The sequence below is a fragment of the Leucopleurus acutus genome, assembly GCF_964270905.1.
Source record: "Leucopleurus acutus genome assembly, chromosome: 9".
Lineage (NCBI taxonomy): Eukaryota > Metazoa > Chordata > Mammalia > Artiodactyla > Delphinidae > Leucopleurus > Leucopleurus acutus.
The window spans coordinates 75362250-75384417 of NC_139144.1; the positions used below are offsets into that span (position 1 = coordinate 75362250).

A 22168-nucleotide genomic window follows, 5' to 3' on the forward strand; every position below is an offset into this window, starting at 1 on the left:
AAATATGATCTGTATATATATTCTCCAGTTATGGGGAAAATTCAATAAGAAAGGACACTAAGAAGAAAAAAATATGAAAAGCTACATCCACTCGTAAGAGGCCCTTGTTATTTCAAGACAACTGGGAGTTGGAAAGGTTGTTTAGTGTGAGTCCACGAAAAGGAAGCCAATATTTTAGAGAAAAAAGATTGCATGGGACCTTATCTTGAAAAGATAACTAAAAATAATTTTTAAATTGTTTTATTTAATTTTTAACAAAGTTTTTATTATTATAGAAATTATGTAATAATTATTTGAATGAACAAGGTTCGGTTAATTGTGTATTAATAGTTCAGTGGTAGCTGATATTTTCTGTGACAAAATTATTTGGTAAACAATATGCCTCTTTTACTGTTGTAAGTCTCATTTCTGAAAACATATTGTAGGCATCAATTTTCCCAAGGATCACTCTTGATTCTTAGATATTCAAATAATTTGCCTGTGAATTTACATTATTTCTACTTTTATATATATATATATATATAAAGTTATATATATCTATATAACTTTAAAATGTTATTGTCAGATGGTTACAACATCTATGTGTCATAGAGAAACTGACCCATAAATGTATAAGCATATAACAGAGGCATATATATAACAGGGGATGTTAGAAAGGGGCTACTTTATAAGTGAACAACTTCTTTAGTGAATAGTTTAGTGTTTGGTACACTTTCACTTACCTATGCAACCTTATCATTTCTGGGGCTGGGATAATGATATTCAGATAACTAGGGCTCCCTCCTCCATCATTACATATGACATTAACTGTACACTTAGCTCTTGATAGATACACAGCTACTATGCTATCAATTGAGCAACAGACCTGATGTGGGAGTTCTTCATCTGTGATCCAAGGAGATATTTAGGAGATCCCCCACACCTCTTAACACATACAAATTTTGGGAGATTATATATATATATATATATATATATATATATTCTGTATTTTTCCAGGGAGAAAGTCTGTAACTTTCAATAGATTATCAAGGCCTTAAAAGTTAAGAACTAATGACTAAAATTAATTTTTTAATCTACTTCAGTTGACTGTGACACAACACTACTCTTCACTCTGTCTTTAAAAATCCATTACCTGTTTTACAATCCGCTGATAGTTATTATAATCTGTAAGTAGTAGCAAATATTATTACCCTTTCCAGATCTCCTTCATCCAGACTCTACCATCCTGTGTCAAGCCATTCACTAGCTAAGATTATGAGAAATGGCTTTCAAGGCTGAGTAGTAGTATTTTAGCAGAATGGAAAATGATGACAGAGTAAAGAAATCCTCAGTGTAAGTTTTCTCAGAATATGAAGAAATTAGAATAATGTATAAAATGAGAACAGAAATTAGCCTCTATCTAGAATGATGTGTTTTCCGTTGACTTCAAGATATATTCCTTCTCTATGATTTGCAATGTTAACTTATCAACTCGGATAATAAAGTGGAATTTTGTCATAAAGTATATAATGTTCTCTTGAAAATTCTTGAGGAAATGTATCTTATGGCTCTCTTTCATGTGATCTATTTCAGATGAATTTATCTATCTGGCTTTGACAACTATTCCTATAAATTAAGAGTTTTTTCCTGTCAAAAAATGAAAATTATTTTAATTCTCCAAACTCTGAGCTAATTGTAAGCTAAGCCTGAGATAATAAGCACACCATAAAGATCTAATATTTTCCACTTTCATTAGCATTAAAATCTCAAATTTTGTGATGACGTATTTTTCATGTAATACCTGAAGCACCCTTTCAAAAGTTTATCCCAAAGTTAATATTCATGAAAGATTACATGTCAATCACATTAGTAATATACAGTAGCATTTTAATTTTTAGGCTTCTTCCTCTTAATAAAAAAATCTATTCCTGCTACATCATTTCATCTTGGTTTTCAAGGGCTTTCATAACTTGTTGCCAGTATTTTTCAGGACTCCGAACAGACATCTTCTAGGGTGGTCAGATCTTTCTAATGAATGTATCATGAAGACACTTCCCCAACTTATTCTCGCTTTTATCATTTGGTTGATATTATTCACCTGTATAGCCTCCCCTCCACCAAATGTATGCTTTTTAAAAGAAGTTAAATTCTGCTATGCCCACACATTTTTGTGATTCTCCAATCTTCATTTTTAGTTTTTCTGACCTCCTGTATTTGCAGCTTATGCTGCACCATGTAGGCTTTAATTTTAAATGTCTTCTATCTTTTGTTGTGGTTTCTCATGCAGTCATTTTAACTCCCTGAGGAGTAAGACCATATTTTGCTCATCTGTTCTATATTTTCACAGAACTTACTGCAGTTTTGAGTATCCCTCCATAAATACTCATTGATCAGATGATCATTCATGCAGGTCTAGCACAGAGTAACATCCTTGGTAAGTCAATTCCCAATGCTTTGAAGAAGCTCAAGAGAGAATAATTTGAGTGAAGCACCATAGATATAAATAATAAATGCTAACAAGGCTAACAGAGATCGTAGGGTACTCTAAGTACTCACAGGAATAGAACTTTATCCTCTGCTCAGAGCTGAATGTAATAAGAAAGATTTTTTGTTTTACTAATTATTTTGTCAGTTGGCAATCCAGTTTTCAGTATTTCATCAATTTGGAGCAAAATTGTATCAACTAATTAATTTAAATCCAATTTTGGAAACAGTGATAAGTTTTATTTAACAAATTAACAAATTGTCCTAGTAGGGGGGCTTTCGATATTTTATTTGCTGAAACTGATTATCCAATATCTCTTCTTGATAAAGTAAAAAGGATTTTGAGTGTAATTTCAGATGCTGATTAGAAAATCAGAAGAATGAAGGGGGAAAAAAAGAACATGTATTATCTGCATTGTGTACCTGTTTGGGGGCGGGGTGGGTATGCTTGTGTGAAGCGATAACAATTCTAGCCAGTATTCTTGAGGACAGCATTCAATGTGTTCTTTTTCTGAACTGAGCATGTCTCCATAAATATGCAACGATGCTTTTAGAGTTAGTGTGATTGAACTGACCAAGGGAATTAGAGTCTAATTTTAGAATCCTAAGTTTTTATAAATTTTCTGTACTTTATTGTGGAAAATTCTAATGTTTATTGTAGATTCATTTTTCAATTATAAGTGGTAGATAATCTATTTTTTAATTAGTTCCCCTATAAGGCTTGAACTTTAGACAACTATCCCCCAGACAGTGGAAAAAAGGCAATGAACAACCAGATCTGTCGATCTTGATTCTTGAAAATTAACATTGTCAGAGCTGAATAGGAAGGAGATGGAAGTAAGAAAATGTATATTTCAGAAGGTCTATTCTTTGCAGTCTGTTAGTTCCAATAGTACACCACCAAGTCACTACTTTTAAAATATCAGTAGAGAGCTTTTTCTTATGTTGTGCCTCTTTCCAGGAAAACAAAATTTAAGTAGATTTGGACTCAGTAGTCAAAGAGAAAAAGAATCTTTTTTGCTCTTAATAATTCTTCGACACTGTGCTTCTTCTTCCTGTGAATTCTGTTGTTTCTAACCAATCAGTTTTTCATGAACAATATATTCCTTTCAGAAAAATTGAGCCAAAGCAATATGTGAAACACAGAACTTCATTGCATAGCACCAGCATAGAATTGATTCCCAGTTGATGAATTGAGCCTGTTTATTTCTTATAAGTCATCACCATCATCTGAGCTAAAGCTACTTCTCCTACTGCTCTCTTTGGAAACTGCAGGGGAAGTGGCAGATAGCAGAGGATCTGTTCCAAATGGAGATATTGTGTCATCCAGTAGCATGTCATCCAATCTTTGTTCCTCCTTCAAAGCCGCACTAAATGATAAATCTGTGAAGTGTGACAAAGGATCAGAGAAGGCCATAGCTTGATCACAGAGCTCAGGGCTTGTCCCCTGAGACAGAACCAATTGTTGGCAATAGTCTACTGAATTCTGCTCAAGATGGGCCTGTTGTTTGGTGATGTGAGCACCTAAATCAACTGTGCCAAGTGAAGCCAGGGTTGGCAGACCATGAGCACGAGCCTGTATTTCTAGTTCCTGCAATTTCAAACAAGAATAATTAAATAACGACTTTGAAAGTAAACTCAAGTCTATAGAATAAGCCACAAATAGATTTAAAATATTAACAAGCACTCAAAATGAAGACTAATACATATTATAAATATTCTTTGCAAATAACAGAGTGTGGTATATTTCTAATGCCTGAAAAATAACCCTGAGGAAAATACTCAGATTTTTAAAAACTTCTCAGATTGTTCGTTAAAGGAATACATGACATATAATGGTCCCATAGTGGCTCAGGCTACAGTACAACTATTTGGAGATAGTGGAAATCTTCCAGTCATTCTTCCTGATTAATTTCTCTCTATAGGTCCATTTCATGGAAACAGGAGTGTTTTACCTGGCAGTAAGCTTGCTCACATATTAAAGAAAAAAGCTTGAGGCTTATGAAAACCTATATTCTGAGATTTTGTGTCACATGAACAGATGAGGAGTAACAATATAAACTGGCATAATATGCCTTAAGGCAATGAAATCCATAGCAATGTTACTATAGAAATAAAAGGGGGAGAGGAGAACTTAATGTCCAATATTATCCAGAGAAACAAAGGTTCTGCTTATTATTATTTTTTGACTGGGATAATATTTGTGTGTTTACAAAATTGATTCTATTTTCTGCATTTTTGCAATTAGTTGTCGTCATTCATTATATACTTTTAAAGCCAACTTGATCCTAGATTTCTAATCAAAACCTAATTGAATCAATCTAATTCATGAACTTCTAAAAGGCAATAAAATTATCCTTGGGAAGAAAAAATAATTGTTAATGAGAAAAAAATAAATGAGACCAATGAATAAAACTGATGATGGATAAGTCATATGTAAGCTACATGGTTCATGGCAACGTTCTTATAAAAACCTGAATCCGGAGTAGAAGGCGCCTGTTAGCCTGCTCTAATTTCTTCTGTCTGTGTTCTAATTCTCGAGCTCTCTGTTGTTCTTTTTGTAGCCACTTGATGTACTCCACTGATGCTTTTAGAATGGTTCCTTTGTTCCAGCGCATATCACTGTAGAAAGGAGAGATAACCTTTTCACAATTGTGCATGTCAGCAGAATTCATAAGAACTTACAAAATCTTTCACATTAATATGAAATAATGATTTACATGACTATTATTCACTCTTAGATATTATTGCTTCTGAATAGAAATTTTAATAGAATAGTTAAGAAGCCCTTATATAGTAAAATTAATCCCAGAATGAAAATAAGTGTCAAAAGAAAGTAATAAAGTGACTTTTTGTGGGAGAGCTAAATGCAATATCATGATTCTACCATTACAGTTTTTATATTTTTAGTGAAAATTGCTTTTATTATTAACTCTGAGATTAAAATCTATGTGCGGTATTTCTGCATTAATGAACGAGGAAATGTACATTACTGAGGACTTAAGCCTAAATTTTTTAAGATCATTTCAAATGCACCAATCTTTTAACCTACTTTCTATAAGGTTGCTTTTATGCTTCTAGGAAAAGAAAAATAAAGTCCCTCCTGAATGGTGATCCTGAGTAATTGTGAAACAAATTGGAGTTTGGCAACATCACTTTATGCAATAGAGCAAAACTTTCTAGAATCATTAGGCAAATTTTTCTGCACAAAAAGCATCAACATTTTTTTTAAAAAGCTGGATATCTATTTTTAAGTAAGTGTACAATAAGTAAATACAGTTGAACATTGCCAATAATCTTCAGACTGTAGCATAGAAAAAATATTTTATTAAAACTTATTTTTAGACAGGAGAGATGATAAATTTGGAACTACAGAACAGGCTACTGAGTTTAATATCTAAAAACATACATCAATATATTTAATACTATCTGACAATTCATAATATGTATGGAGAATAGGGCCAAACTGATTGCTAAAAGTTAGAGCTGTTGAAAAATCTGGATGAATTTTCCATTTAGAATCATGAGATTTCTTTTAATACAACAGAAAGGAAACTTGTAGGGAAAATTTTAAAAGACATTACACTGCATGTATTTTTGGTTTACGTGATCTACATGAAATACATGGAACTTAATATGTATTTATTAAATGTTCAGAAATGGGAAAATGTAGTTTATGAAAAACCTGACTGGCATGTGCGTCATTGGAAGTTCAGGTTAGACGACAATTCATTAGCTGTAACAAATTAAAGGAAGATACATTATTCTACCACAGGTGAAAATGCTTATTAGGTGAGAATGCTGGAATAAGCCATCTTCTACTGAAAAGCACCAAACCATTGCCACGTCTGTCTCAAGCTTGAAAATGCTTTGTCAGTTCTCTGGGGCCACTACTGCTGTTGATATCTTTCCAAGCACAGTGAATTATCTAGTGGTGGGAAGGGTAGGGGGAAAAGAGGCTACTTTTGTCATTAAACCAAGAAGTTATCTGTCACTGAAAAGTGTAGTGAACTCCTGAGTTAAAACTCTAAGCAGCAACAGGAGCCTAAAGGCCCCAATTTTGTTTTATTTCTGCTCATGGGAAGAAAAACTTGAAGGACAGAAGGAATAGGATGAAAACAATAACCCTAGTCAACTTTGAAGTTTAAGGTACTGTTTATTTAGATCTAAAATAAACCTTCAAAGTTGTGGTAGATCCATCCACCTTACTACAAATAACTCAATTTCATTTCTTTTTATGGCTGAGTAATATTCCATTGTATATATGTCCCACATCTTCTTTATCCATTCATCTGTCGATGGACACTTAGGTTGCTTCCATGTCCTGGCTATTGTAAATAGAGCTGCAATGAACATTGTGGTACATGACTCTTTTTGAAATATGGTCTTTCTCATACAGAATGAAGTCAGTCAGAAAAAGAAAAACAAATACGATATGCTAACACATATATATGGAATCTAAAAAAAAAAAAAATGGTTCTGAAGAACCTTGGCCAGGACAGGAATAAAGATGCAGACATAGAGAATGGACTTGAGGACACGGGGAGGGGGAATGGTAAGCCGGGGCGAAGTGAGAGAGTGGCATGGACATATATACACTACCAAATGTAAAACTGATAGCTAGTGGGAAGCAGCCACATAGCACAGGGAGATCAGCTCAGTGCTTTGTGACCACCTAGAGGGGTGGGATAGCGAGGGTGGGAGGGAGACGCAAGAGGGAGGAGATATGGGGATATATATATATGTATGGCTGATTCACTTTGTTATAAAACAGAAACTAACACACCATTGTAGAGCAATTATACTCCAATAAAGATGTTAAAAAAAAAGTTGTGGTAGAAAACACACAATGGGTTTTGCTACAATATCTACTTGATGTCATTTCACTAAATGTTTAAAAGTTCACTCTATTTAAAGCCATTTTAATATATGAGGTTGCTTCTGAAAATATTTCAAGTTTTCCAAATATATTAAAGAGATGTTTACCTCTCTCCCAAGATAATTTCATGCAGTTAGGCATTAAAAACCATTATATATGACATTATACTATAAACACTAACACATACAAAGACATACCTAAGGAGTGAATGTTGATACTGGCTTTTCATTTTCTACAAAATAATTTTCTTTGAAGAACTTACATCGTTGAGAAAGTTAAAAGCTTGAATGTATATAGGGCTAAAGCAGGTAACAGAAATATGTAAGTTGGAGTAAGAATGCTGCCAGGCAAAACTATGGAAAATGTACAATCTGTTGTCATCTTAGGAGTGCCCATTCACTTAGAAACATTAAAAAAATAAAAAAGAAAGAAAACACCAAGACACGTCTGATTCTTCTTGCTTTGATCAACATTTTATAACTTCTGATTTAGAAAGTCTTGTTAGGTCTCATTTACTACCTCAACTGCCATTCTTACACAAAGGCCAGAGAAAGTTCTGACTGTAGAAGATAAAAAAAATCAATACAAAAATACCTTAATTTTATATATAAAAAAGTAGAAAGAAAAGAATAATTTGATAGCACAACTAGAATAATTCATGCTCTGTTGGCATTTTTATATCTACAAATATGATTTTTTTGTAAATATGATTAAAAACACATATGAAGTAAATCACTACCACACGTCTGTAGAAATGCTTCACTTTTTGTATTTGCTAGTTTTGTTTGGTTTTATTTTTCACTGACGGTTAAGAGACTGTGTGCTTTTCATTTCATTTTCTCAACATATATACCTCAACGATAGCTCTTTACTATATTTTTTCCCTTCTGACCATACTATTTTGACCCAGCAAAGAAGAAAGAAGTACAAATTTCTGAATGTTTTTCATACACAAAAATGGCAACGTCATAGAATTCAAAATGCTTTCAGGTATTAGCTTTCATTTGCTAAGCCAAACCGTAACTTTATTCTAGCCATGAGCTGGAAAGGTCCTCAGAGCCTTTTTATAACCAAAGCTTCAGAGTTCCTGCTACTTGCCCAAGAGCATGCGGTGTTTAGAAGATGAGTCCTAGGTCTCCTCTCTCAGTTCAGTGCTGTATCTGCAAATCTGTGGCTTTCCCACTTTTTCAAATGCATCTGCCATAAGAAATGTGTTTTCTATTGTGACCCAGTGCGCTCTTTGTACTTATAACAGCAACAAAGGATTCGTGTGGTATTACTATCCTTCTAACGTGTAATATGTAATACTCTGATGTTTTCAGTGCCTACATATAATAGAATTAAAACAATTAATAATTCCTCTTTCTGAAATCCACAAAGAAGAGAAAGTCCCTTAAGAATACTTAAAATGAAGCTTTCCCAATTATGGTCCCTTTCAGATGTGATTCTGTGATAAATTGATTTTCCATATTCTAGATCAGGGGTAGACAAACTATAGCCTGCAACCTGTTTTTGTCAATAAAGTTTCATTGGATGCAGTCATGCTCTTTCATATATATATAGTCTATGTCTGCTTTCATGCTACAATGGTAGAGTTGAATAATTTTGAGAGACTTTATGCTCACAAAGCTTGAAATAATTACTATCTGGCCCTTTAGAGGAAAAGTTTTCCATCCCCTGTTCTGGACAATGAATTAGAACCAGAAAGGAGCCATTTTACAACCAAAGCTTCTATAAAAATGTAGAGTAATAATTATCCTTCACACAAGCTTTATAATTTTTAAGATATTCTCATACATATTACTTGATTTTATTTTTATAAAAACCCAGCCATATAGTTGGTGCTTTACAGGCATGGTGACATCTAAAGATGTTCAGTCAGGCTTCAGAGTCCAATTTTAGAGTCTCATCTGTTTTCTGCATATAACCTGGGCCTGGCACTGTGGGTTAGCTCTACCGGTTACAAGGGAAGCTCTCTTAACTGACCTTATCTAATCACTTTCAGGAGTAATTAATGTTCTCCATTCCCTTTGTGATACTCACTGACTGTTGACAGAACAAAGTAGACACTAGGCTACCTTCTGAGACACCCAGGTACTTCTGTTATCCTTGTGGTGACATGTACTTACTGACAGGCTGTTAAATGAATGCCCATTGTACTTATTATTGTGATAGTATAATTAAATTATATGTATGTTAACTAATGAAATACGAATGCAAAAGAAGAAAAAGCATTTATAAAGATAGCTATTGTTCTTAGGAAAAGTATATTAAAAGCTTTGGAAAAGCTGAAGTAAAATGTAGGTAGAGATAGGTTGCTAAAAAATATGCTGTAAGAAATTAGAGTGCAAACATTAAAAAAATATCCATCTATACTTAGGTGGTTGGCCCTTAGGTTTTTGTTTTATCTTTAAGAAATTGAAATAGACTATACATTTTTGTGCAGTTTATGTACGAAAGAAATATTGAAACACATTCAAACTAAAAGGTCTTGGTCTTACATCAAATGTTTGGTGAATAAATGTGCATTTATATTTTAAGTGTTAAAAAAAGTCTTATCTGGAAAATGGATGTTCCCTTCTGCTAACAGAAAGAGTTGCATGCTTAGAGACTTCAAAAGATTTGAAAAATTATGGTAGGACCTACACCAAGATTGAGCTCTTCAGACTTTCTGTCCAGTGCTCTTTCTGCCATTCTACTGGAGATGCCTTCACTATCTACTATGCCCATAAGAATAAATATGGCATTCCCTTCTATTATAAATGGATGAATTGTCCAAGTGAACTAGCACATTTACATTTAGGGAAAGAATACTTTCAAATTTCACAAATATCACTTTATCAAACATCATCATTTCTGAATAATGGATTTTTGCCAGTGTCTGGAGAGTCCAGTTCTCAGTCTGAACAAAACATTTTTTTCTAGTCATTATTAATGCTACAATGTTTTCATGTTTTTAGAGAAACACTTAACATGCTAAATTGATATTTTGTTTTATCAACTATTTCTTAAAATTTACAACCTCAAACATCTTGTTTAACTGACTTTGTGACTGTATGACACCATAACCTAGCTGAAAATTAATTGCAATAACCGATTATTGACTGGCATCAATCAGCCTGTTTTTACAATTCTATTTTTTCTGCTTGCATATCGCCAGAATTTTGGAACCTCTGAAAATTCAACATTCCAATTTTCACGTACACATAAATCTTAAATTGGAAGGAGTGCTATAATCATAAATTGAGGATGCCAGTCAGTATCATGAAAGCATTTGGTACTACCACTAAATTTGCAAATATTGGTGCCATACAGAAAAATCCACTAAATACTGAGAAGAAATAATTTACTTATTTCCTATAGCTCAATAGGACAAGTGTTAGTAACAACGTTGATGCTTAATAACTATCAGCCTTGAATAGATATTAAAAAATGAGACCAGCAGTAGCCTTATCTTTACCACAGCTGGTTAGTTTCCTAGTCTTTGGTTCTCCCCTCCCCCTCTCTCTCCCACCCATTTTTTGGGGGGGGGGATTGAAACCATAACATTATTAATAAATGATTGGTGAACTCACGGATCATTAGACTTTGGAATAAGAGTGCCAAGCTCCTTGATTCGGTAATTAATATTATACCTTCTTCTTCTTTCAACTATTAAAAAAGAAATATTATTGATTATTCTCATTAAAGCATAATTCATTTTTGGTCAGCTGTAAACTTTCTTAACAATCTTTGAAAAACAATGAGCAAAAAAGTTTCATTTAGTGAAAAGGGTACTTCTCAAAAATAAAAAATTCAAACACATTTTATTCTAAAAGTAAAAATAACAATATTAGAATTGTGAGTCTATTATTCACAATTATTTTAAAACATTTTCTCTCAAAAACAACATTTTTATCATTCTTTGAAATGCAATAATATTCACTCATACTGATATATATATATATATATTTATATACTCTCCTTTCTCATACACGCCACTGAAAGGCTAACACAAAATTTGCTACATGGTAGGTATGTGTGCCCAAATAGACTATGACCTCTTTGAGGGCAGGGACCATTTCTTTTGTATCTCCAGCGGCCTTGGCATGTAAAAGGTGCTAAATAAATGTACGTTGATTAGGCTATAAATATAGTTTTCTAATTTAACAACTTTCAATAATACATAGAGCAGTGATTCTTAAACTCTGGCATGCATCAGACACACCTGGAGGGATAGTTAAAATAAATTTGTACCCCGCACCTAGAGATTCTGATTTTAGTAGGATTGGGTTGGGCCCAAGAATTTGCATTTCTAACAAGTTCCCAGGTGATGCCGACGCTGCTTGTCTAGGGCTCACACTTTGAGAACTACTGATGTAGGTTTTTATTCAGAGACTGTTTTCTCTGTTTGCATTTCTATGCATCCATTGCTTATGGAAATTTTGTGCATCTAGTAAATGTTCAATAAATGTCAAATATACAAATAAGTAGAGTTTTCTATATTGACCCTTACCTAAGAGCAGTCTTACAGAGCACAGAGTAGTCCTATATTCCCAGTGCTCTATATTTCCAGTATCAGGAACCACAACTTATGCATAATATTGTTTAAGTAGATAACATTTTTAAAGCTTTTTAGGGAAACGAAGGAAGTAAAATGTCATGAAGAAGAAGAAAACTATGTCAAAAACATTAAACCATACGTGCTTCAAAAATAAGATCTGCTACTAGAAACAAGGAAAGTCATGAAAAATATATCAATTGTCTTGGTGAACCTACTCTACAAAGCAATTTACCATGAATGAACTTGACCTTCAAAAATAATACATTGGGATTCCTCTGAAATTAGGATATAATTGATTCTTGGGAGAGTTTATTTTCCCTCTTTACCAATCCTGTTTTCCTATGCATGTGATTCAAAAAACTGACACCATATAAAAAACTGAAAAGAAAATAAACAAAGATAATGCTGATAGAAATACATTTATATTTTACAGTGAGAATTTATTAGTAAGTCTATGTTCACACATATTCACTCCTATATTATAAAACAGACTTTTAAATATAAGATGAAGAGCAGCTAGGAAGGATGTTCACAGTTTTATCTCAAAATAGGAGACTGGTTTAGTCCTATAATGTTTTATCAAAATCTATTATTTAGATGCACCTTACGTAAAATATCAGAAATTCCTACCCAGCTCTTCTTAGATTGTGCCCAGTAAAACTTTTAATGGCTAATTATGATGAGAAGTTTCGTTCCTCAATGTTTTCATCTCCAGTACTAGTTGTCTGTAAAGGAGTCAAGTTTTAAGAAATTACTAAACTATTTCATGCTACACGTGATTTCACTCGTCACCAAGTTTTTGATATATTCATTCATTCCTGTCCTTAGATCCAAGCAAAAGGGGCCTCTCTTCTCAGACCCCATACTGATGAGGAGCCCCCTTTGCCTTTTCTTACCACACCCATCCACACTGAGCAAGGCAGCCACAGGACAAAGGGATCCCCCTTCTAAACTACATTCCGGCTAATTTGCAACAGGAATATCTTCCCAAACACCCTGAGCCTGTTCAGGCTGCTTCCCAGGTCCATCCTCTTGAGGGAGGATCAGGACACCAAGGTGCTTACCCTAGTCCCAAGATGCAGACAAGGGGCAACTGTTTGCAGAGATATGTATAGAACTTGAATATACAGAATGAGGGGTTCCCACTCGTGTTTGAGGCCACTTGCAGCATAGAAATGCAAGTGGCCTCTAGGGGGTAGACAGAGAAGTGAGATGGGCTGCTGGCTAAAGGCTGGCATTGCCCCACCCTGACATTCCTACTCAGAATTCCAAGGATCTGAGAATTGTTATTTCACACCTGGCCTTCCAATCTTTAGGAAGGATAGAACATACTTAATTTAGCATTTCTAGCTTGAGTTATAGCTTTTAAGTATTTAGACATCTGGTAAGTGGGACTTTATTTGTCCTCCAGCCATGATCCTCACAAATGTTAAGGGATATCCTAGATTCATATTTAAAATGTGATATTAATTTTTTGTAACATTGATATCTCCAAAAAGGAAGATCCCTAAGTAAGAGAATCCAAATTAGAAAACTCTTTGATAATGGTCATACCAGGCACCTATCATACTTTACATTAAGTGACCTGTTATTTAAAGTGCAAACATAGAGGAGAGAAGAAAGGATCAAGGAAGGTAATAGTTAGCAGGCTTAAAACTAAGAGAGAAGCCTTTATCTCCTCGATGTATCATTAATTCCTTCTGGCAACAACTAGCTCTGTCTTTCAGGTTCTACTTGTCTCATAAACTGCACCAACACTTATCTGCTCTGCCACTAAGTGATCAGAATCAAATCATTTCCCTGTCCACAATTACTCTAAGGACCGTTATAACCACAGGTCAGCCCTCTCCTCAGTCACACAGTCAACCTACTCTGTGACAAGGCAGATGCTTGATGAACAGATATATGCAGGTTTCACAGGTACATGTAGAATCAATTTCAACTAACCACATGTAAGGAAATTCCTGGTTTGTTTTAGGGCTTTAAAGTTTTTATTTAATTTTATTCTATTCTATTTTTTTCTAATTTTTTGATTTGGCTCCGAGAACAAAAAAGCTTCACACCCAATTAGTCAAGCTCACTTAAGACAGTTAAGCATTTGAGACATGACAAAGCACTCTAAAGCTCAACTTGCCCCTCAACAACTTCCCTGGACTGCATTTACCCATCTCATGTGACCCATTATCAGAGTCAAATTGACCCCCAGGAAGGCATAAGAGGCCTTATCATTAGGAAGGGAGGAGCAGATTGACACAGAAAGATAAGAACCTGGAGTCACATTTCTTGCTATTTAAATGGTGTATATTTTCTAAAGTCACTTTTATCTCTTTAAACCTTGGAGTCATGAGTCACAACTGAGTTCAGACATAACTCAATGCTCACATGCAGCCTGAGAGAGAGAGAGAGAGAGAGAATGATCAAGGAGAGAACTTGAGATGCTGAACTGCATAAAAATAGCTTTTCTGAGAGTTCGCATTGTTTAAATTTCCCAACATAGCTCTACCAGTGAGTATGTACACTTCTGGTCATCTGACCTCAAAATATTTATGGGGCAACAATAAAACATCACACATTTTAAATTCTGCATTTCCTCTTGCATTAATTAATTCTGTTTCGAAAAAAGGAAAATATACTCACTGAGGTTGTGGTTGTCCTTTTTTTGTCTCTCTTTTGCCAAAGCTCGAGTATCAGTTTCTGATCGAAAGGAAGACAATTGAAACAGTACTTATTTCTACCTTACAATCCTTCCAGTCAACATAATTCAGAAATACTAGTGAAAATACAATATTACTTGCTCCAAGTGGTAAAATATATATACATATTTTTTGCAAATATTCAGAAATTTGGAACAGAGTGCTCTTTAGTAAGAAGGCAGTGACAAAACCTATGGGCTTTGAGCAGTAAAACCTGGATTTGTATTCTGGCCCTCCATTTAATAGCCTTGTGAACTGTTACCTAAGTTCTCTGTGTCTCAGGCTTCTTATCTGTAAAACTGATATAATATAATACTTACCTGATAATCACTGTGATGATTAAAATGGGTACAGCACACAGAAAATATTAAACTGCTTAATCATTTTTATTAGTATTGTTCTCAGAATTTTAAGATTATTCAAAATTATTACAACCTAAATTTTTTATAAAAAATTATGATTTCTACATCCCAAGAATTGGAACTAACTACATTTCTCAGATATTCCTATTGGACAACTCCATACTTTCAGTAAGTGACACTTCATGTGCTATGTACTTGTGAGCATTTGTGATAGTCAGTCTCCAATATGGCCCACGATGATTCTCACTCATGATATTCACACCTTTGTTAGTGCCCTTCCACACTGAATAAAGCTGACCCGTGAAACCAACAGAATTTTGTGGGAATGATTAGTGTGGCTTCCCAGACTACATCATAAAAGACATTTTCAGCTTCCCACTTTGGTGTCCCTTGAATTGCTAGTTGTCATGTCATGTGGACACCTGAGCAGTCCTGTGGAGAGGTCAATGTGGTAAAGAACCAAGGCCACTTGCCAACAAGCAGGACCGACTTGGAAGACCTGTGAGTGAACCACCTTGGGAGTGCATCCTCTAGCCCGTCAAGTGGCAAATGTCTGTACCTCCGGCCAACATCTTGACTGCAACCTTATGAGAGACTCTGAGCCAAAACCAGTTTTACAGGTCACCCCCGGAATTTCCGAACCATAGGGATTGTATGAGATAATAAATGTTTATTATTTCAAGCTGTTAAATTTTGAGTAATTTGTTATACAGCAATAGATAATTAATACAATGTTCTTTGAATTATTCTAGTTTTAAAATACATTTAAATTTAGTTAAGGCTACATTCATTAATTTTAGTCTAAATAATTTGAATGCATAGATATTTTTGAGTTATTGGTTAGACTCCAAGAATGGATATATTGCATTTATTAAAAATGTTTATATTAACTGTATAAAAATATTTAAAGACCAGTGTTTGAGCTCCAAACTAAAAATTTGTTATAGAAATTTCGACTGAGTTTTATTTTATTCTTATGGAGAAACTAACACTGGTCTGGTAAGCCATGAAATCCTTATTTTGATCCACTTCTGCTTCTAATCAGCTGTATGACTTTGGGAAAATAACTCCTCTGACTCTTGATTCCCACATCAACATATTGGAGGAACTTGACAGTGCCCCTATAATTCCTTTGAGTTGTAACAATTTTGAGATTTACTATTGAAAACTGAGGGTTTTTTACCCACATGAGAAAGTTAAATGTGAATCATGAAATCCATAAAACAAGCTAAAAAGGGGAAAATCTAATTTTCCTTAATCTATTAATCTGTTCTTTTGCAATCATGTTAATAAATTGCATCTATTCAATATCAAAATGAACCTATGTTAAGTGAAGAACTTAGTCAAACTGTCATATACATATGAATAGAAGTTATGTGTATATTCACCCAATTCCTAAAATAATTAATTAATTCAATTGAACTGTAAGTTATGCTAACTTGCTGTTTGGTTGTCATAGAGGAAAAAAAGATAGATTTACTTTCTAAATGTCTTCCATTTTAACTAACTATTTTAATAATATTTTTAAAATCCTCTTTAGCTTGGAAATATATGTCACTCATGTAGTTGATTTTTAAAAAGGATAAAACTATAAAAGCAATGTTACCTGTAATTTCTCTTTTCATTGGTAGACTACTTGGACAAGAAGCACTTGTAAGGCCCATATTAACTGGTGAAATTCCCTGCTCACCACTATACACATCCAAAATACTTCCAGAAAGCTTTAGAGAAAAAAGGAAGAAAAGATCAATCAAATCTTCATTGGATATTGACAAAGTATTTAGATGTTCATTTTAAATTTACCACTTTATTAATAGTAATTTGTAATATATAGCATTTTAATTTTAAACAAAAGTGAGTATGCCTTAACTTTGTAAAATCATTGTGGCATGCTTATGGATAAGTTATGTTGAAAAAAGCTATTTGTATTTAAGCAAAAGGAGAAATTAGTTCACTCACAAAGAAAAATTTTGATTAATATTTACAAAGTTATGGGAATTTGATCCAGCACATTATCTGGTTATAAATGAAAAAGATTGAAAATATCTTTTTTGACAAAAATCAATATACATATTAGCAAAGCTGGAAAGTTCATTGCATATCATAAATTAGGTATAATGGTTGAACATTTTGGAAGCCTTCTTAATACCATCAGTGCTACCAGCAACTCACAGTCAAGAGGTGTTCTACACTGTTAATTAAGTGAAAAACTTTCTTTCCTTCCTGGAAGGCATACTTTTCTCAATGTACACCTAATGTTCTAGATTATTATAAATATCCTAGCTGGTAACCAAAAGTAGTCTAAAACTGCTTTTACCTCTAGTGGATATAGGGTATGTCTAATTATAGCAACACTGCAATTCTTAAAGTGCTTCTTGGGAACAATTTTTCAGAAAGCTAAGATACTTTATAAACAATTTAAAATCGTACCAATTTGTTAGTTAAAATGTGCTTATTGATTTGATCTCCCAAGAAAAAGATTTAAATAATATTTGTAACTCAAGTTAATATTCATTATTCCAGAACAAGCTACATTTAAAATATATGATTTGAATGTTTAAAATATTTCCATTCTAAGTATCTTTATTTCATTTCTGGGAAGTCAACCAAGAGCTGAATAAGCAGTACCTTTTTAATTTCCTAAAGAACTAAAAATAATACAAGTAACCAAGCAAAGCTATAACCAGATTATTATGGAGACTCTAACATCTTATTCCCACTTTTTGTAAAACTCCAGTTCAAACTGAGGGAAATTTTTTAATACTTATAAAATCAGACTGAAAATAAATGTGAAGAAAGACCAAAATTAGTTTCTGACATAATAATCTATTAAACTATATAATAATATTGTATATTTCTGAGGGAAAAAAATCATTGAAAATACAGTGGAAATCAGGCTAATATTTAAGTGTATGTGCATATCAATAAGGACATTATAGATTGCATATGGTATTCTGATGTATGTTTTCATATATTGGTTCTTCTCATTATTTACTCTAGTTGGACTCCTCATCTTTATTTTATATAAATTCATTGTTTTAAAATGTATTTTTGCTTCTGGGACCTTAGAAGGGAGTGCCTTAAGAGGGGTATTTATTCCCTCTCAATTTCCTCATCTGAAAAGTAGGGACAGGGACAAAGTTGACCAAATTGGATAGATAATGAGTATTAGTATCAGTACAACACAATTAGGAAGAAATCCTAAAGGCAGATATTTCCCTAACATGTGAGTCATTTAGTTATATTGGTAAAATTTAAAAGTTTCCAAAATCTTTTTTTGAAAACCCTGTTGGTTATAAGCTGGGGCATCACCAACCTGAATTGTTCATTTCCACTGTGACTTTGAGAAACATAATGGACATGCTGAACAAAAAGACAGGGAGTGAGGGAGAAGGAAGGGAGAAAGAACTAGGAAAAGGGCACTTTTCTCTGAAGAGTTTGAATTCTGATGGATTTCAATGCAGCAGTGGCAAATAGCAGAAATGTTTGAGAAGAAAAGGAGCCATATTACATATACACTGCAACAATAAAGTGATAGATTCCTAACTATAGCATCTCTGGGTCCATATTACCTCGTCAGACTGTACCCAATGCATTTTTCCTTAGAAATGGGTCTGGAATTCTGAAAATGAATCTAATCCTGCTTAACTGTGGGTATATTACATCCTCTCCTGACCTTGGTTATTGTCAATTTATGCCCTGAAGCACAATGATTAATATCCTATTTAATTTTATGCTGTAGGTACTACTCTATTTCATGTAAATAGCTAATCACTTTTTGAATATCATTAAACAATTGGTTTCAATTTCAAAGTATGTAATACATCTCACATAATCTAAAGAGCCTTTTCTCCATTAAAAGATATAAGGGTACAGTGTTAGTGAAAATTTAAAGATTACATAGACATTGGAAAAGGCTTACAAAGCAAAATTATAACTACTTTTTTTAAAGGTATAAGTTCCTTAGGTATTAAGGTCTAAGTCTTAGCTTTATTTTATAGAGTAGTAGGCAACTTGATAGATATTTTATGAAGAAGTATTTATTATTCTGATTAAAACACAGGTTACTTTTTCAGAAAAGCAAAATCATTGACATAACAATAGGGAAATATTATTATTAGAAATAAACTCACAAATTTTAAAGACATCTAATAAAGAATTAATTATAAAATATTTTCAACAAGGTAAAAAACATACTCAAGACAATTCTTCTTTCCAGTAGAAAAAAGTGAACTCCTGATCTAAGAAGTTGCTTTGAAGTGAGAAGTGATTGGCAGTGGTTCCTGATGTCCAAGATTCTCTACCCTAGATTTTAGTCACATCTCATTACTAGGATCATAGAGACTTAAGTGGACTGAGCACTGGCCTTTCCACACATATGCTACCTTTCAGAGTAGCCAATATTCCCTAAAGAAAATTAGCTCACAGGTCAATATATCAAAACATTAGAGGAAAATGACTATTTTAAAAGTTAAACAATATGGAGTGTTAGAAATAACATCAAAAGCAAAAATTTTAGAAATAAAAAGTAAAAGATCACATGAAACCAAGTTTTTAAGATTGACCTAGTGTACATTCTAAAAGAAATAAAGATATTTGTAATATCTTTATAATATAAAATAACTTGTAATAATTTATAATATAAAATAATAACAAGAAAGCATAAAATGGCTGAAGTGATGAAGCAGAAATAGGAGCCATGAAAATATAATACTTGAACAAAATAAAACTATGGAAAAACAGCATAATGCATATACTTGGAAAGAAATAAAGGAATTACCAAATTAAAGTAATCTCTCAGGAGGGTGATGAAAAGAACCAAGAAACAAAGCATATGAAAGAAAATCTAATTAGTATGTAGGATAGAATTATTAGAACTAAAATACAGACAGGTATTAGGACTCTCACAGAAAAAGAATAAATAAAACTGGAAGGAAGAAAAAATTTTAAGAAATAATGGAGATGCATTTCCTAGAATTAACACTAAATAAAAGACCAAAAAGTCTTTTATTTTATCTCATCTTATTTTATCATTGTTTTATTTTGATTTAAAAATCAAAGGGCCTATAGAATATCAAAGAAGAAAAACCTACACCCAGACACATTATAGTGAAATTTAAGAGTATACAATGACAAAGAGAAAGATCGAACAGCCTAAAGAGTAAAAGAGAAGATTATGCTCAAAGGAACAAGAATCTGATTAACATAAAATTTTTCAATAGCAAAATGGATGAAAGAAGAAAGTGAATCAGTATTTTTCAAATGTTTAAAGAAAAGGATTTAAAATACAGAGTTTTATATCCAGCTCAAATATCATCCACTTATGAGGTCATGACGAAAAATATTCTTAGAGGTATAAAATGCTTAAGAATATTTTCCCTCAAAGACTAACACTGAAAACAGTTTTGGATGAAGTAAATATGATATAATAAAATATGTCATAAAAAATAATCAAATATCTTGGTAAAGTGGTTGTAGTCTAAAAAAGAAGAAGGGAATCAAAATCAATGATAAAATGAAATGTATAGGGCTTCCCTGGTGGCGCAGTGGTTGGGAGTCCACCTGCCGATGCAGGGGACACAGGTTCGTGCCCCGGGCAGGGAAGATCCCACATGCCGCGGAGTGGCTGGGCCTGTGAGCCATGGCTGCTGAGCCTGCACGTCTGGAGCCTGTGCTCCACAATGGGAGAGGCCACAACAGTGAGAGGCCCGTGTACCGCAAAAAAAAAAAAAAAAAAAAAAAAAAAAATGAAATGTATAACCATATGACTCAGTATTAAAGTCTAGATAATATCAGTATGATTGGATTGGAGTAGTAAAAAAGTCAATGGATGTGAAAGTGGTTAAAAAAAAATTACTAAAGAAAAACATATTAAAATATAGGACTCACTTAAATAATAAAATAAGATGAGAGGAACAGATGAAAATATATCAATAAGAATAATCAATGTAAATAGGTCAAACTCCTCAGCTAAAAGGTTGACAGTTTGGTTAAAAAGACAGTATTTAGATCTATGTAGCTTACAAGAGACACCACTACATTGCAAAAGGACAGAAAAGATTGAAAGTTAAAAGATGGGAAAAGATATGTCCAGCAAATTATAACCATAGGAAACCAGTGAACTACATTAATATCAGAGAAAATAGGCTTTAAAATTAGAAAAATTAGGGCTAGAGAGAGTCACTATCTAATAATAAAGAATTCAATTCTCCAAAAAGGCACAGCAATTATGAGCAGGCTTGTACCTAATAGAATAACCTCAAAATATGAAACAAAATGTTTGTAACTACAAGGAGAAATTAATAAATCCATCAACATATTGGGAGATTTCAACACATTTCTCCCTGTTTTTTGAAAAATCAAGTAGACAAAAATAATCAGTAATGTTCTAGATGTGAACAATAAAAGTAAAGTCTTGGCCTAATACATGTATATAGTTCTACATCTACAAATTAGAGGACACACAGTTTTCCAAGTACGTATGGAACATACATAAATATTGATCACATACTCAGAAAAAATACTAAAACCAACTCCTCCCCCCAAAAAAATTTCAAACATTTCATAGAGTCCTTGATTTCCTACATATTTAGAAATTCTTAAGTGACTCAAGAGTAAAGACCAAATCATACTGTAATTTAAAAATAAATGAAAGATACTGAAAACACACATAAAGAAACTTCTGGAATATGGCAAAATAATGCTTTGAAGGAAATTTATGCCCTTAAATATGAGAAAAATAGATAAAAATTTGAAATTTGATAAACTAAGTAAATTTCTCAAGAAGTTAGAAGAATAACCAAATAAACCCAAAGCAAGTAAAATAGATAGCAATATAAGATCATAAATCAGTGAAAAACAAAACAATGCAAAAGACAAGTTTTGTTTTGTTTTTTCAATTAACAAACTTGACATGCCTCTTACAAGACTGATTAAAAAGAATGAAGATTAAACAAATGATATCTTAAATGAAAGGAGGATATAAACACAGTACAAGTTGAGATTTATAAGTTTTTTTCCTCAAGAATCAGGAACAAACAAGACTGGGACACCACCCACTTTCTTTCGCCACTTCTTTTTAACATAGTGTTGGAAGTCCTAGCCAGAGCAATTAGGCATGGAAAAGAAAGTCATCCAAATTGGAAAAGAGTAAGTAAAATGATTTTGTTCACAGATTATATGATCCTATATTTAGAAAATCATGAGGCTACACACACACACACACACA

The 22168-nt window shown here is 33.1% G+C and overlaps 1 protein-coding gene across 3 annotated transcripts in view; it reads right to left on the reverse strand.

Annotated features, from left to right (window-relative positions):
* Positions 1 to 498: 498 nt before the first annotated feature.
* Positions 499 to 22168, reverse strand: part of TFEC (transcription factor EC) — a 675276-nt gene continuing 653606 nt past the window's right edge. For all 3 annotated transcript variants that reach the window (XM_082845898.1, XM_082845896.1, XM_082845897.1), the window contains 5 exons: positions 16547 to 16661; positions 14523 to 14579; positions 10918 to 10993; positions 4938 to 5085; positions 499 to 4054 (listed from right to left, as the gene is read on the reverse strand). In XM_082845898.1, the coding sequence (XP_082702024.1) occupies positions 3674 to 4054; positions 4938 to 5085; positions 10918 to 10993; positions 14523 to 14579; positions 16547 to 16661 (777 nt within the window). In that variant the 3' untranslated portion in view covers positions 499 to 3673. The remainder of the gene's footprint in view (positions 4055 to 4937; positions 5086 to 10917; positions 10994 to 14522; positions 14580 to 16546; positions 16662 to 22168) is intronic.